This window comes from Tyto alba, unplaced genomic scaffold (genome assembly GCF_018691265.1).
Source record: "Tyto alba isolate M040663 unplaced genomic scaffold, T.alba_DEE_v4.0 Super-Scaffold_32, whole genome shotgun sequence".
Lineage (NCBI taxonomy): Eukaryota > Metazoa > Chordata > Aves > Strigiformes > Tytonidae > Tyto > Tyto alba.
In genome coordinates, this window is record NW_024881307.1 from 7,220,917 (window position 1) to 7,238,252 (window position 17,336).

Below are 17,336 nucleotides of genomic sequence, written 5' to 3' on the forward strand. Positions count from 1 at the left end.
CGAGGTGCTCCCTACTGCTCCGGGCTCCTGGCCGCTCCCGGCGGGGGCTGAACCCTCCGCATCCCCTGACGCGATGGCTGACCGCGCCCCCCCGGGTCGGCACCTGAGCGCCAGCCCCCCCCTCAGCGCTCGCCGACTCCCCGAAGGCGAACCCCGCGACGGCGATGGACGACCCCCGCCCGCCCGCCCGCCCCGAGGCGATCGCGGACCCTCCCCACGACGGCGACGGCCGACCCCGAGGCGATCGCGGACCCTCCCCACGACGGCACCGACCCCTCCCCAGGCGGGTCCCGCTCCCCTTTCCCTCAGGCGGCCGCTCTCCCCCTCACACAGGCGCGCGACGCCCGCTCTCCCCCTCACACAGGCGCGCGACGCCCGCTCCCCCCCTCACACAGGCGCGCGACTTTGGCGCCCTCGGCGCGCGACGCCCGCTCCCCCCCTCACACAGGCGCGCGACGCCCGCTCCCCCCCTCACACAGGCGCGCGACCTTGGCGCCCTCGGCGCGCGACGCCCGCGCCCCGCGCGGCGGAGGGGGCACGCGCCTCGCTGCCCGCCCCGCAGCGCCGGCCCCGCCCCCGCCGTGCGGCCGCCCCGAGGGCTGCGGCGGGGCCGGGCCCCCCAGAGCCGCCGGGCAGCGCTGCCCCGGGGCTGCGGCAGCCGCCGAGGAGTCGCTGCGGCGCCGGCAACGGCCGCGGCCCGTAGGGTCGGTACCGCCTGTCGGCGGACGGGCCGCCCGATTAGCGCCTGCCGAGCTGTTGCCGCCGCTCCCCGGCGCGTCCCCGCAGGTTCCAGTAACGGGGTCTGTGACTGGCGTGTTTCGTCAGCCATTAGATCAGCTGTAGCGATTAACACACCACCGGTGCTACAGCTGCCTTATAGCATCAGTTAGTGCCCTTTGGAGTCTAGTAATGGAATTGCCAGTTGCGATTACCTTCTGCATTAGCTATTCAGAAAATAGTGTGCTGGTGCACGTGGCTGGGGTCCCCTCAGGCCCAGCACTGGCCCTGGCCCCCCTTCTGAGATGCTGCACGGGGCAGCCCAGCACACACCGCCCTCCCACTGGGACTGAGCAGCTGCCCAGAGAGAGCTTTCAGTGCTCAAACTGTACACAACCCTTCAGAAGTAGTAAGATCCTCCTTCTTCCAGTTTACTCGATACAGTTGCCACCAGTACAAAGTGCTCGGCAAACACAAGAATAGGAAAAGTGAAGTGGCAGCAGTAAGGAGATCAAGCCCAGCCTCACAGCACCCTAGCAAAGAAAGACTCCACTTTTCAAAATGAGGTTTCATTACACACACGCAGAACGGGAAGGTGCTTGATCTTCATTAAGAGGAATTTCCCCATGTTGAATGTGTGCAGGTACTTGAAGTCCACAGCGCCTTTGGGAGAAGCACTGCAATAACACGGAGCGTTAGGTCCGACAGGATGTTGGCTGCATTTTCCACATCGGCAGCAAGCGCGGGCACTGCTCGTGCACCTGAGAACAATGTACCACGGTCTACCGAAGAGTTACACACAGGCATTGCTCAATTTCCTTCCGAAAGAGCAACTGCTTCTCTGCCACCTCCCGGCGGCTCAGTGCCTTGTCACAGGACTGAAAGGTCAGCCTGTAGCAGAGGCTCTCCCGTCCCGTCTCTGGCTGCTGGAAACTGTCAATTAACTGGATAGATACAACCGTTTCACCTGACACCTGCCTAGCAATGGTGTGAAAAGCAACTTCATCAAATTGCTCCCCGTCAGGAACCCAAAAGCTGACATCATGCACGTAGGAAGGTGGACATAGAGAAAAAACTTGAAACACCACATGGCAGTTACCCGTAGCCTGTCCACTGACACCCTTGGACACTCTCCACATTGAAAGAATGAACATCACTCAAGACAAACCTGGCTCTTGCTGCCACAGCCAACATTGTGCCAGCAGTTGTGCAGCTCTCTCCTTGGCTGATGAGGTGTCCCACCTCATCCATTGCAGAGCTGGAAGGAAAGCCAGTCAGGAAACTTCTGCTAGGATGCTCAAAAGCTTTATAGTGCCAACAAAACATCTGAAAGTGGTAGAAAGGCCCTATCACAACAGTCAGCATAGCACTCTATCTGGTTTATTCACTGAAAAAAAGGGCAAAATGCTGCTGCTGATCAGCCTCTGGGGTGGCTGTTGATGTTCACCCCGATGACTCTGAAGCCCCTCACACCGAGATGCTCGTGTCCTCACCCACGGCAAGATGAACGCTGAGGACCCCTTCCCTGAGATGCTCGATTACTGTCCCCCCAAAGGCTGTTGCCGATTCCCTGGAAGACGGTTCCCGACCTGTCCCCTGACAGTTGCCACTCTCATTGCCAAGGCGATTGCTGACACCTCGCTGCAAAGAAGCTCCTAACCCCCTGCCGCCTGCCAGCCATGGCCCCCCATTGTGTCAACTGTGGTGTCCAGGATGTGGCACCCCACTCTGCCTGCAGCTGTACCTGGGCACCATGCCAGACTCCTTCAGAACCACAAAGCACTTGCATTTGTGTTTCTAAGAGGCTGCTGTACTTCAAAAGTGACTGCACTTCAGGTGCGTTTCAGTGCAAAAAGCATACAGCTCTTTATGCTGTTCCTTTCACTGCTCTCATGTACAGAACCTATGTGTCAGCCTCAGAGCCCCTGTTTACAAACTCACTTCAGGAAAGAGAGCAGTCCTTTGGCTAAAGAGCAGGGCTGGTGCACAGGAGAGCTGAACTCCTTCCTGGCTCTATCTAAATATTGGTGCACGCATGCTTGCAGTTGCTTTATGTCTTGACTCCCTATAAAAAGGGTTTAACGACACTCATCTGGTTCTCCTGCATATATGTCTTTAATGACTTAGCACAGGGACTATCTCTGTGGGTAAGTCAATGTCAAATACACGGCGGTGCCAATTTCCTCTGTGCTACTGCAATAGACATGCTCATTGGTATTTCTGAAGGGTAATTGTCATGGAGTCTTGACCTGGGATTTTTAGCTACGTATCAGATCTGAAGAAATTCTTGGAGGAAGACTGATCCACAGGGAAGTACGAGCTACTCCTCCATTGCATTTGACACAAAGTGCTCTAGCAGTGGCCCCTTTCCTACCTGCATTCTGGCAACAATGGTAAAGAAACTGGACCTAGACATCAAATGTGGTGAAATATTTTTATGTGCTCTCACATTCAGCCCTATGGACAATGATTCTGCACTCTTAACTTTCTCCCACTATGTGGATTTTACCAACAGGGCGTTAGTGGAAACTTGCTTCCACTGAAAGTGAGAAAACAGTAACATGAGTCAAGCAAAAGGATAAAGGGACACGACTCCTTAGACATGAGAAAAGCTGTAAAGTTGAGTGGCTGGATCTCTGGAGATCTTGGGTCCAGTCCACATTCCCAATAAACTTGGGTTTCATCATTTTGCCTAACAATTTATTCTTCTTGATGGCATGGCTCTAGTCTACAGTGCTTTATTTTATGTGGCTCTTCTGCACACTGATTTCCTGTCTGCTTTCCCATTTCTGTGAACAGACTGTGTGCTGGTGCTTGCACATACTGCATTTTAAGCGCTGCTCTCCCTTGTAGCTGGACCACTACTACAATTCTTTCTTGACTCTGCAGTTTGTGGACTCATGCAGCAGGAAAGAAAGGAAGGAGAGACATGCTTAAAGCAGAGATTGGATATCTTGCTCCCTGCATCAGCAGAAGCTCTGCAAAAGCAATACAGTGTGCAAAGCAAAATCAATTGCTTTTCTGATCATTGTAGCAGTGGCGTGGGATCTGCAGGACAAAGGAGCTGCTCCTAGTTCACAGGCCATAGATTTCTCCAAGTTGTGGATAGCGTATGTTTTTGGTTTTCTGTCTATGATGCAGCCAAAGGCTTATGAAGGCACTGCCCAAGACAGCAAAGCCAGCAAGGGATCCCAGCAGAATGGGTACCAGCATGGCAGTATCAGGACCTGGAAATAAAGAAAGAAGTAATCAAGGAGTGAACAGCGTTAAGAGAGGGAAGAAGAAGAAAGAGAAGGTTAAACTCCCATTCATCTTTATGGCATGCCAAGCAGGTATGGCTAAGTTTCTATTCCTAGAGTAGTCTGAATGTGTAGTGCATTCCCAAACTACTACATTCTTTGCCATTAGACCCCAGCAGTAAATATTCTTTGCATAAACAAGTAAAGACACAAGAAATTAGGTGACTCTCAGGGATGGTGCCAGTAGATTTAAGAAGTCTCTCATGCTCATGATGTACCACGTTCATCATCTCTCCTTTTTAATAGCTGGACAACATCTATTTAAGATGAACCGGGTGCTGTATTTCACCTATAAACAGAGGAAAAAGAAAAAAAAACCAACCCAAAACCCAACACTCCTGACTCATGACCAACCTCATTCTGTATCTAATGTTCTTAAGTTACACTTTTGTCCAGTTACCTGTGGATGTTGTTTCCTTAATGTATCAGATAACTACTTCTAAATATGGCAAATCTTCCCTCAGCTCAGTACAGAAAATGGCTGCATTGCTCTTTTATTCTAAAAGCTGCAAAGCTAACAGAAAAAAAATAGTTAAAAGGAGGTCCCTATACCTTGAATCCTCCCAACTCACCTCACCTAAAATGCAGACACTTGAAGGAAAGCGTTAGTGAATATCTCTCACAATTATTTTAATGACATTTCCTCATCCTCAGTGAACATATTTCACCAAAATATACCAAAATGCAGGAAAATTCTTTTCAGCTAAAGGATATTTTGCCTTATTTTTCTCTCCCCTCCTCCTTCTAAAGCTTCACTTTCTGCAGAGGATGCATTTTGCTGCGTCTCCCATCAGAAAGGCTATCGGATCTGATACTGAATAACCATCATGTCTGGGATTTAGGAAGGCCAAAACAAGGGTGAGGAGTTGTTGGGATATAATCTAGTCATATCAGATGGCCATCAAGAAATCTGTTAAGCGTACTGTTTTTCTTATAGCAGGAAAAGTCAAGCAGAAACTTATGCAACAGACAGACAAAAAAACCCCAGACACCCACCTTCCACAGGTTTATATAGAAACTTGTTCTTCATTCTTAAAACCGGACCAAATGAGATCAGGTTGTGCAGGTTTCCATAGCTGTTCCTGTCACTTGACTGGAGAAATGGCTCTGCCGTTTCAAAGCAGTTCTGGGAAAGACATGTGAAAAACATTTGAAAGCACACTGGTGGCACCTGAATGGAATCTCCTGCACTAGCAACTGTGTGCAGTCCACAGCAGCCACAGTGCTGATCGGAGCAGGTCTCAGATTCAGTCTTTGTCCAGCTCTGCTGTCATTCCAAAAAGTGAGTTGCCTAATACTGGACCAGCCCATATGTAAATCTCTATTCCCGAAGCCCTTTTCCTCAGGGATGAGCAACTATTGCTACCATTTCATGTCATTACATCATCTTCCAGACTTTTATCAAAGGGATTGACCAGATATGGGATGATCCTGATGCAGTGACTTTGTTACAGGAGATGGCTGAGTTCTTTCCCAGAGAGTCCAACCCTCTTTTTAGGCCCAGTGGTTGTGTCTGCAAGTCAGGATGTTAGAGGAAGCAGGACATATGCAAGATGCAGATGTTCATCCTTCACATGCCCATGCAATTGATTGTCTAATTCCTGCCAAAGCTTCTTTAAAGCAGGGTCAGGCTGACTGGCTGAATTTTCAGAGTTTTTCTAGCTCTCTCCTGCAGATCTGCCACTCAGACTTCCATGAAACTCTCTTCTACATCCCTCTCAAATGCTTCTTTGCACTACTTCTATAGTTCTGTGCCTTTTAAATCCATGGCATGGCCTATGGCTAAGTACAAGACACTGTGCATAGTGTTTCACAGAAGCCTTATCCCTGAGCCTTCTAAGCTTGTGGAAGCCTGAAAACTTCCATACCCCAGACCAATCCAATACAGAGGCAGATTTAAGGTCTTTCACATAATTCTACGATGCAAAATTATATAGCTCTGCTGAGCCTTTTCCTGGTGATTCTCCTATAAGGTTGCCACTTGCTTATTTGTTGATATGTTGCTTATGCCGATTACATGTAAATTGAAAATAAAGCACTGTGAGCTCAGTTGGCTTAATGCAGAGTGGAAGTTCAGCTGGGGCTTCACGAGACACAGAATATGCAGCAGATTGAAAATGAACTGTGTGAGCTGGAAGAAGGTGGAACTGTATAATCTACCATTAAGATTCTTTACTGAATTGACTGTATTTGCTAGAAGCACCAAATCTTTCCAGAAGTTCCTCAGACCAGTGAGAAGGGACCCATCCCATGTACCTGTTCACATCCTGTTTTGCCATGCTGACAGACGTTAATCTCACAGTGCAAATAGGCCACTGAGTGATTCAGCATCTGGAACAGCTGGATGGTGAAGCTAGCAGCTCTGGATTTACTGCTCTGCAGTAACTGGATGTCCCTGCATTCAAACGGCAACCTGGCAAGGACAAATGGCAAACAATTTCAAATTCCAGCTCTCCCTGACTAAAGGCAGGGAAGAGGGGCATCTGCTGACACAGGTCTGCACAAGTTCTAAGCCAGGTACCTGCATCTGCAGAGTCAGCGTTAAACAAAAATCCACAAAATGTCAGTGTCTCGGGCTGTACCTGTTCCTTCTGTGGAGGCCACAGCCTTCAAGTAGCCGAATTGTTTCTTGATTTTGCTAAAACCATTAAAATGGCTGCTGTACTGCAGTAATCATTCCTTGACCTAGACAAATTCAGAGGCGCTGCAGAGGTGATCTCCTGCTATAGCCAAAAGGGGCAAATCAGAAAGCTCTTTTACTGATGTCGATAATGCGTAGCAGTTCCAGTGCACTTTCCATGCCCCAGTGGTTTAACAAGCATCAACTAATGAATCCTCCAATTTCCCTGTGCTCAACCTAGACAGGTGAGGCAAAAATAGTTATGAAATGCTGATGGGGAAATGGAGGCTGCTGGAGAAGCCTGGCTCCCATCCTTGGACTGCTCTGCTCCTAGGCTGTGCCATCCCCTTAGCAGGAAGCGCAAGAGGATGCTGTAAACCTGACATCTGTCACAGCACGGCATGGAGAAGCAGAAAGGCTTACCGACATAAATCAAAAGGGTGAAGGGAGAATTTATCCCTGAGGGTTCTTTGTCTTATCAAGCCCTTCATATTAATTACAAGACAGCTAAGGGAGCAGCCCACTCTCAGATTTTTTTCTTGCTGCTTTGAGCTTACTCTGAACTCCAAAGAGATCACTGCAGCCACAGGATATAAGAGAGAGAGTCCTCTAAGGACCAGCCCATTCCCAGCCCAGGCCCAAAGAGCAGTGCAAAGCTACACCCATCCCTGCAGCTCTGTGTCTGACCTGTGGAACAGGCAGCACATCGCGCCTGGTCCCCCTGGGCTGGCAGAAGGTGTCACACAGCACGACCGAATCTGGAGCAGAGGCTGGCTGCTGTTACTCTGCACAGCGACTAAAGCCAGGAAAGTCTCTTGGGAAGGCACCGACCCTTCTGCAACAGGGTGCAAGCTCATCTGCACAGTGTAGTTACCGGAGCCGCAGACATCATCACTCACAACTGCGAGGCTTTAAGGAAAGAAGGAAAAAAAGCTGAGGTCCAGCTAGGCTCCACAGCCTGTTAGGAATAAAACAGCATTAAGGTGAGTTTCCTCGGTGAAACCAAGCAGTAGGTTGAAACAAATGAACAGTATGTGGACCCTGGCATGACAGTACCTTCCATGACCAGAACCACCTCTCTGCACAGCCCAATCATTTGAACTGAGGGGAACTTGGACATGTTTTACTGCTGGGAATATTCATCTTTGCTAGCACATTTGATCACTTAAGCAATATCAAATGTTCCCACTTGCAAGATTGCACGTAGATTGTGTTTGGGAGGAGAGGTGGAGTGTGAGAGGCTATTGTGAAAAAGAAAAGTTGGTCTGAAGGGCAATGTTAATATCCAAAATGTGAAAAAACCTTTTTTTTAATTGTGATATCACTGATGAACGAACTCAGCGTTTTTAAAACCACGATACAGCGCACTCATGTTACTGAGGCCACGGAGCAATTTGGATGTTAACCCACCCACCCACCCCCGCCTTAAATCACACAGCATAAATACGCAACAGCAACTCCACTGAGATAATTACCCATTCAGAACGGTGGCATCTGACTGCAAACCCCTCCTCTGATGCGATTCACTCAGTAGTGCACTGGGCTCTGAATCCAGCAGTGTTAGAACAGTTACTAAGCTTTCAGCTGCTTCTTCTGTTACTTCGTTTGTTCTAACCATCTCCTCTGCCTCTGTGTTCAAGAACAGCCTCTCGGATTGTCCAGCATTTGCAACATCCAGCAAGGAATTCCCCTGTGGCGTAAGCACTACCAGACTCTGAGAAGAATACGAGGGGCTCTCTGAGGTTGGAAGGAACTGGATTAGATCTCTGGCTGGAGGCATCTCAGCGTCATTGACAGCTACTTTACTGAAGACAGCTGACTGATTAGTAACCTTATTTCCATGCCTGTTAGCAGAGACAGAAAATGCTTTTGTTGTAGTTGGCCCAGTAGCACGCACAATAGCATCAAGGCTGGAATGACCACTTTCATGTTCAGTGTTATCTTCCAGCGATACCTGCTCCAAAAGGTGTCTTGCTGATGTCTGATGTGACAAAGACACAGGTGTCTGAGTGGGCAGCTGGCTAGCAGTGGCTGCATCTCCTTTCACTAACATGTCCTCACTCTTTCCCACTGATGTAGGGACCACAGCTGATCTGTTCACTCTGGCAACTGTAGGCAGCATCACATTTGGATCCGACTGGATAGCTGAAGTTGGCAGGTGAAACACTTTTTTGTTTGTAAGCGAAGTGGCAGTATAATCATTCTTAGCCACAGAGAGAGAAGTCACTGCTGATGGAGACTGTGATGTGGTCTGTGTCAATTTAAGCTGTCGCTCAAGAACAAGAATAGATCCTGCAGACGCTTGTAGTGGGGTTAAAACGACCTTATTGCCAAAATCTGCTGTGAGAGGTTGCTGTGTCGTTATGTTAAAGATGGCTGACAGAGACACACTTGTTCCCAAGAGTTTACCAGTTCCTATCTTTCTTGCACTTGTGCTGATTTCAGTTGGCTTTGTATTTTCTCCCATGTTGGCCTGTGAGAACAGCGTAGTAGGGGCTCGAGGGATTTGGTCATGTTTCATGGCTGATAGCAGGGAAACATGTGTAGACGCAGGTGAAGGTGGACTTGCAGGAGAGCTGGTATGCATCCTTGGATGGGTAATCGTAGCCAGAAGTTTCCCAGAAACCACTGTTTTCATTTGGACCTTTGTTGAAAGTGAAGTATGTGCTGGTGCTACTGCTGCTCTCTCTGTCACTACAAAGGGCTTAAGCACAATGGGAGTATATTCCAAATGTTTCTTAAGATCAGATTTTATAGAAGTGGTGTGGGTTTGTGCTGCTTTCGCACACACAGTGACTCCTCCTGAACAGGCCATGCTGCCCATTGCTGAATCTTTGTTGTCATTTCCAGCTGGAAGCACTGAGAAAGCTGATGAAGTGCTGGGTACAAACCAACCTTGTGATGGCAGCCTTTGAAGTAACTCAGTTCTTGGGAGACTTTGCGATGTGGACTGCAAAGGCATGATGCTTGTGAACATCTTTAACGGATATTTTATGGTTCTAGCTGAATGCAAGGTCAAACAGTCTGTGCACTGTGTGTGGACAGTGGAAGATGTGGTCACTAAGCCTTGGTGATGGTCAGTAGTTTGCAGCATTAGTTTCTTACTGTGCTGAACCTGATCTACAGTCCCTGTGATTGTAAATGGACGTTGGGCAGGCATTTGAAAAGCAGAGGGCCCCTTTGCTGACAATAAAGGAATGACAGAAGAAGAATGTGGTTTTTCAGTGGTGAAAAACACACCAGGGGAGATAGGGTGGCTATGCTGTGCAGACACCACTAATGGTGACACAGTGGAGGCAAAAGGCTCTGCTGATGTACTGTTAAGTAAAAGCAAATCAGGCCCCTTGGCCTCTTGGGAACTGGGAGCGGGTACCTGCCTCTCTTCAGGCAGCCTGCGCAGATGCATGGCCGGCACTGTAGCGCTAATCCTCAGCTGTGGGTTCAGCAAATGATTTGGTGCCGAGGTAAAAACTTGCAACAAACTTGTGATGGTTGTATAATTAGGATTAGTTAGCACTGGCTGAGAAGTTACTTTTGTTTTCTCTGCTTGTTGGTTAGACACAGAGGAGAGAGTAGTTTCAGACCTCAAAGACTTACTAGCGGGATAAGAGGAAATAGTTTTCATTGGAATATCATGGCTATTTTCAGGTGTATCCAAATTCAGATCTTTCTTGTTTGTGAACAAGAGGGCAGTTTTGTGGTCATCTTCACCCTCAGGAGAGGGCACCATCTGTAAATCTGGTCTGTGAATGGGCAAGAGGACAAATACAGGCTTAACCAGAATTAAGCTACGATGACTCAGATTTTGTAAATCTGGGAGGTCCAACACTGAAGAATTCGATGCTGCCAGGATTTGCTGAATGGAAACCAGACCCCCAACGCTGATATTTGGGAATTTAGTAAATGGAAGAGAATCTTGCATGGGCTGCAGGCATATCTTGCCATTAGTGCTTTTAAGCAGAAAGGACAAATATGGGGATGATGGTAGCATTGTAAGCTGATCACCTCTAAAAGCACTGAGGTTTTTCATAGCTGCATCATGGGACATACCAAACTGCTGCACTAGGCCCTGTGCCAGATATGCTGGGATCTCATCAGAAACACTGGGCACCACCAGTTCAGCATGTGCTGCTGTTGCGCTGGACTGGCTTCCCTGTGCATGGAGTGAGGGCAGTTTTGAAGCAAAAGCTGCCAGGCTGCCAGCTTGCTGGATCTGGGAGGCTGAAGGGGCAAAGCTGTGAAGTGGAACTTTCTGGTCCCTACTATCATGTAGTTCAGAGGGGCTGGGGACTGGGATGGATTGTGGAATCAGTGGGGGAGAACCAGTTTTACTTATGTGTTGTGGGAGACTTTTTTTTCTCTTGTAGTCTTCCACTGTGCTCATCTGCAGCATCATAGGGAAGCCTTTCTGAGATGCAGGATGGGCAGAAACACCTTGAACTTGAGATCCAGAACTAGTAGACATGGATGAAGTTGGTACCTGAAGTCCCTTCTCAGAGGTGGGGATGCCCATTAGCTGCAATCCAACATAAGTAGGAAAAGATGTACCTGGGGGCTGGTGGCTGGTGGCACGAATAGAATCAGAAGTGCTTACAGGCTGAAGGACTGCGTTCTCAAAGACAGACATACCGAGTGCAGATGTTACTCCTTCTAGCTTTTTAGTAGTTTGGGAAAGTTTTAATGTGGAAATCCATGAATGGCTTAATGAGGACGAATTAGCAGAAGCCCGTGGGCACTCAGGGGATCTGGATTTTTCAGGTTTACTTGTCATCTTCTGATGATCAGTATCTCTTTGCAAATCTAGAACTGCGATTTCTTGATAGCTGCTGTTAGTTTCTTGGGAATCATGTTGTTTAGTACAGTTGAGATTCCTGGACAAAGAGAGAGGCTGTTGTCTATCAGTTGTTCCAATGGGTCCTTGAAATGGAGATGGAAGTAAGTCATCATGAGCTAGAGCTTCTAGATGTATCAATAATGGAGAAGAATGTATGTTGCCTTGTGGGAGTGTCTGAAGAGCAGGCAGCTGGGTTGGGTGTCCAGAACCATTTACTACAGCTGCTGTAGAGTTTTTGGCTTTACTGCCTGTTGTTTCTTGCTTCAGAGAGAAAATAGGGGAAAACCGAATAGCACTTATCTGTGTCACTCTGGAATGGACTGCATCAAGGTCTCCTGAAGCTGGCTTTTGTAGGAATACAGAAGTTGTCACATTAGCATCCATACTCTGAGACTTCTTCAGGTATGCAGGTGTCATACCAGCTTTACTGTCAGGCTGGACTTGTGGATTTGTGTCTTTTGGCCTTTTGCTAGTGGGAGGCATTCCTGTTGGTAACCAATCCACCCTTGCACTTTCAAGAGTCATCTCAACTCCAGTGGGAAATGAAGATGCTGCTATTTCTTTTCTTGGAGGACGAAAATTTGCCATGGAAGTCAGAAGAGACATTGTAGGACTTAGCACCTCAATCTGCTTGATAACAGGAATGGAAGAAGCAGTTGCAAACTCAGGAGAGTCTTGAGGTGTCCCTTTACTGAGAAAGGGCTGGGGCAGCCCAGTGCTAGAGCTGGTAGGACTAGAATCAGCCTCAAGAGTATTTTCTGTTTTTTCCTGCAGTGACCCGTCTGGCTGTTTCAAACGTGTGCTAGCCTGTGATCTTTGTGTGGAGACAGGGATGCTTATCCTACTCAAGAGCTTGCTAGGAAATGTATGTCCATCCTGGAGTTTTAAAGCTGCTGCTTCTGTGTGCAGTTGCTCAAGCACCTCCAAGTTTCTAACCAACTGCTCAGGCAGCACAGCTGTGCTTTTTGCAGCTGTTTCTGTATGGACAGGAATGAAGTCAGCTGTTGTTTCACTGGTAGGATCAACTACTGGACTCTGAAAATTTAAGGTCACCTCATTTGAGTTACCTTCTGCAATGGAAAACACTTCACTGGGCACTGGGTCGCTCTCAGCTCTTGGTTGGGTTTCTCCAGGAAAGCTCAGGCCTAATACTTCACTGACATGACGTTCACTCCTGAAGGCACCTAACGAACAGAAAACAAGCCCTTTGCCTATTCAGTTGTACATGAGCTTTTATCAGCTTGCAGCAGCACTTTGCAACAGGCTTAGCAAGAAAGTTAAGCAGCCACTGGCTCCATTCGGAACCGTACAGGAGCGGGGATGGGCAGCTCTGGCACTGCCATTCTTATAAATCTGATCCTCTGCTGTTTATATTAGCAGTTTTGCTTGAGATGAAATCCCTGAGGTTGCCATCTAGGTGTAGTGCATTAGAAGGAGATTACAACTCCTCAGTGATCATTTGGAAAACCAGTACTACTTTCGGTCAACAGTGAGCAGGGTAAACTTGTATAAGTGAACCCGAAAAGCTGACATTTTGCTAAGACAGAAATGGAAGTTAATGGATGATGGAGACTGGTACATTAAATCTATAAAGTATTTTGAATTATGGTTTTGTATAAACAAATGAAACTCCCACGGTTTAGCCCCAGCTTGGCAAGTAACATAAGCAATCTGTCTGTAAAACAAGCATTTACTAATTCATGGTCTTGTATAAAGGAAGTGGTGTAAATATCCACAAATACGCCTTGCAGGGGATAAGGTAATTTTGAAATACATAACCCACAAAAAGAATAGAATTACTAATTAGGTGGAAAATTCTTGGACACCACCTCCCAAGTTTATCTTTACTGAAGAGAACAGTCTGCCTGCAGACACAAGACTGCTTTCATTAGCCAAGTTAATTTTATGTACACTTGCAGGGTATGTTCACATGTACACAATAAGAGGTAGAAAGCAAAGACTGAAATGAGTGGCAGAAGCCCTAGGAACTCATTTGAGGCACAACATTACAAACTCATAACCGATTTCATGCTGTCAGAAATATTTGACAGGACAGCTGTTCCCAAAGAAAATGCAGAACAATGTGTTAATGCATGGTGAAGAGGGGAGTCCATGCCTAATGTGATAAACAGTGCTGCCCGGAAAAGTATATTCTGAACAAGGCTTCAACTGACATGAGTTTGATCCTCAGTTCTGCCATGGACCTACTCTGTGAAGAGTGACACTATTTTTCCTTTGCTTTTCTCTGCCTGAAGGGGCTAACATATTTGTTGGGGAATGGATTGTTTCAGCTTGGGTAAGTAGCACAGCTATGTCCTGATTAGGGGCCAGTATTACTCCCACAATAGAAACCATTTAAACCAAATCTTGAGCCTTACAGCACAGCTGCATGGAGAAAAGTTGCTCCTTCATCTCATTGTTGTCACACACCTGAGACTGATGGCACAATATTTAGCAGAGTTTTTCTGCTCACTGATAATAGAGGAAAAGAAGGCAGAAAGACAGCAATTGAGATTAGAACAAAACACATCACTCACCAGATAAATCCAGTAGTCCAGCTGCAATCAAAATAAAGATGGGGAATTTTTCCTGCATCTTGTGAAGCAGCTCCTGAGTCATCCCAGTAACAACCTATTCAGATAGGAAGCAGCTTGCTAAGAAGAGGTAGTTACTGCTGCCTCTTAGCAATCGGCAGCAAATGCTGTGTTTGTTCTGGAAGGGCAGAGTATTGGGTTACTTTATAAGAGCTTAGACCAGACAGCAACCAATAATCTGTTCCAAAAAAAAAAACAAACTACCCAAACAAAAAAAACCAACAACAAAAAAAAACACCAAAAAAACCCTGCACCAATTGGAATCAATTGATTTTTTGATTTTTAACAAAAGAATAGTGCCTTCACATGTGTGGCAAAGATGGAAAACATGATTGTAAACATGAAAGGTTGCATATGCAAGGCAGCTCTTAACCTCTGAAAAAAAAGGGTTAAAATGCTGCTTGAATACTGTGTACACTTCTGGGCCCCACCATTTTAAAAGGTACTTGACTGTGTCCAGAGGACGGCAACAAAGCTGTTGACAGGACTGGAAGCCATGTCTTGTGAGGAGCAGCTGAGGACTCTGGGTTTGTCTAATCTGGAGAAAAGAAGGCCGAGGGGCATCTTCACAGCTCTCTGCAGCTTCCTGAGAAGAGGACATGGGGAGGGAGGTGCTGAGCTCTTCTCCCTGGGATCCAGTGATAGGACACATGGGAATGGTTCAAAGCTGCATCAGGGCAGGTTCAGACTGGACATTAAGAAACCTTTCTTTACCGAGAGGGTGGTCAAACGCTGGAACAGGCTTCCTAGAGAGGTGCTCAAAACCCCAAGCCTGTCAGTGTTTAAGAGGCATTTGGACAATGCCCTTAACATGCTTTAGCTTTTGTTTTGCCCCGAAGTGGACAGGCAGTTAGACTAGATGATAGTTGTAGGTCCCTTTCAACTGAATTATTTTATAATTCTGTAATTCTAATTCTACCCAATAAGGGCCTTTTGCCAGTTTGCCTTAAGAAATAACACAGGGATGAGTCTGGATCCCAGATGGAGACACTTCAATAAAGCAATTCATTTATGCAGGTATTTGGCTCTGTGTGAACCCAAATAAGACAGAGGTTCTCTCCCCATGACCCTCCAAGCTAGGGTCAGGCCACAGAGGAAGGCTGCTGGTTGTGTTGCTTTTACCATTCTATCAATCCTGCTGGATTCTTTCCTCCTTAGGCCTACAAGCGTTGGCAAAGTGTGTTCTTAATTCAGGTGACATGGAGAAAAACCAACACACACTGAAACAGATTACAGTACAGCAACTCCATCTGGTTCAGAGCAGCCTGAACTAACTTTTTATCGAGACAGGAATGAGATCCATAGTGAAAGAACAAGCACACAATTTAAACTTTCATAATAACTGAAGAAGAGACCAGAGGATTATTGGGCAAAGTCACAGTTATACCCGTTTTACCTTTAACCATAAGGCCCTAGCATCCTTGCAAATATTCACCTGAAGGTACTAAGCAGTCTACATCAGGCATCTTTTTAGTGCCAGACACCTTCACACACACAAATAGCAAGCAGAACTCTTGGAGGCAGGAAATTTAGAGCAATGCAGGTTAAGGAGGTAAGAGAGAACATTATGTAGCCATGACTGTTGCAAGTGCAGTGGAAATCATATGTAAAACAATAAGCAAAAGTCAGATAAGTAGCATAATGACAGCTCAGAAAAGCACTGCAAAAGACACCGAGGATGAGGTGATTGCTCTTGAGGGAAGTAACAATAAACCATTATCCATCCTTCAGCAAACTGATAAAGTACAGTCTAGTAGATAGTACAACAGATTAGGTGCTGAGAGATACCAAGTCCCAGCCATGTCACTCACCTGAAAGTGGGAACCAAGGTCAGGACACCTCATTTTTTTCCCCACTCTAAGCCGTCTAGGAAAGAAAATTATCCTGACTAGCATTTGTACAGCAACTGACACACAGTGTCTTAATTTTAGTTGGTGCCTCTACCCAAAACCAGCACACAGTAATTTGTCACGTTAGCTAACACATTATACACTTTAAAGAAAGCTCCATTTCCAGAAGTTCCACATCTCCAAGTTGTGTTCTGCTTCTTCCACCGGCTGACAGTCTAACTATAGCCTGGTCTTGTCTTCACACAGATGGTAGAGAGGCCAAGACTGTATGACTGTGTTACCTGGATTAGAACAGATATGCTATTTTGCATCCTAGGTATTGTGATCAAAGTTTATGATCTGCATTCAACCCATCTCACATTAACAGACAGAAAGTAACATGATACCTCAGCATAGATACCATACCACACTGTTAAGACTAAACAGCATGAAACTTCACAATTATAACTAAAGGAATAATTCTACTCGTGACAGTAGCTAGCGTACTCACAGTCTCTGCAGACCACTTACCCTTTAGAAGGCATGGGTCTCCTCCCACAGACTGTCATGAGTTATACTAGCTGAATACAGGTCAAGACATACTCCTGAACCATAAAATCTGGTGCAACTGTTTTATAAGTATAAAGATGCTACAAAAGTGATCTATAAGCCCGTGGCAACTCCCAGCTAGGATCTACTGGCAGGTTCTTTGTTCTTCAAATGGGTCTACAGCTTGTACAAGCTCAATGCCCTTTCTGTAACTGCTTGACTGCTCAGGTCCACTTCATATACCCAAACAGCAATGGTTCCTGCTGGTAACCTGATGCACTCCTAAAAATTCTGCAATAGTAATTCTTTTTGAGGAGGACAACAAATCAGTTCTCAGACACCTTTTGCAGAAGGAAGTTAGAAGCAATTTTCTTACCTGATCACCATTTTGTTCTGGGGACAATAGCAACTGGTATGTGAAAGGTTCCATTAAGCAAAACCCAGCTTGTCAGTCAAAACCAAGAAATATCTTTAGCTTTTAGACTTTTAAGATGATTTTGACTCTCCTGTAATTTTCTGGTGACACATTACACCTGCTGCTCCTCTCGGATATCCTGTCTCTGTAAACATAAGATAACTTTTTTTCCTTAAGACAATAGTTTGTATTTGTCAGGTTAGGGCATAATGTTATTTGGATTTGAACCCTACACACAGTATTTGTTATGTATTTGTCTAGGCAGGGTGTAACTTAACGGTAGGATCTTAAAAAAAAAAAAGTGCTTTTCACTGTGAAGGAAGAAAAACCAGGTGCAAGAGATTCTCCTTCTTCTGAAGTAGGAAGATGATTCAGCTGCTATTTTGAAAAGGAGATGATATATAATTTGTCAACCACTGCTCTGAAGGCACAAGATTACATACAGAATAGACACCCACAAGTGTCAAGGAGGGAAACTC

General features: G+C 46.4%; 1 protein-coding gene across 1 annotated transcript; it reads right to left on the reverse strand.

Annotated features, from left to right (window-relative positions):
- Positions 1-922: 922 nt before the first annotated feature.
- Positions 923-17,079, reverse strand: LOC116964791 (mucin-17-like). Its single transcript, XM_033005558.2, has 8 exons — positions 15,876-17,079; positions 14,008-14,101; positions 12,538-12,654; positions 8,112-12,447; positions 7,324-7,545; positions 6,273-6,429; positions 5,013-5,142; positions 923-3,944 (listed from the first exon to the last, which is right to left on the reverse strand). Exons 1-8 carry the CDS (start codon positions 15,957-15,959, stop codon positions 3,793-3,795), a joined length of 5,292 nt encoding a protein of 1,763 aa, XP_032861449.2. The 5' UTR covers positions 15,960-17,079; the 3' UTR covers positions 923-3,792.
- Positions 17,080-17,336: the final 257 nt, after the last annotated feature.

Excerpts from the sequence above, each read along its gene's own strand:
- LOC116964791 (XM_033005558.2), bottom strand. The coding sequence starts at position 15,959 with ATGCTAGTCAGGATAATTTTCTTTCCTAGACGGCTTAGAGTGGGGAAA. Across the intron at positions 7,546-8,111 it reads GATGCCACCGTTCTGAATGG|CCTCGCAGTTGTGAGTGATG; the intron begins GTAATTATCTCA and ends CTTTCCTTAAAG. Across the intron at positions 6,430-7,323 it reads ATGTGCTGCCTGTTCCACAG|GTTGCCGTTTGAATGCAGGG; the intron begins GTCAGACACAGA and ends TGTCCTTGCCAG.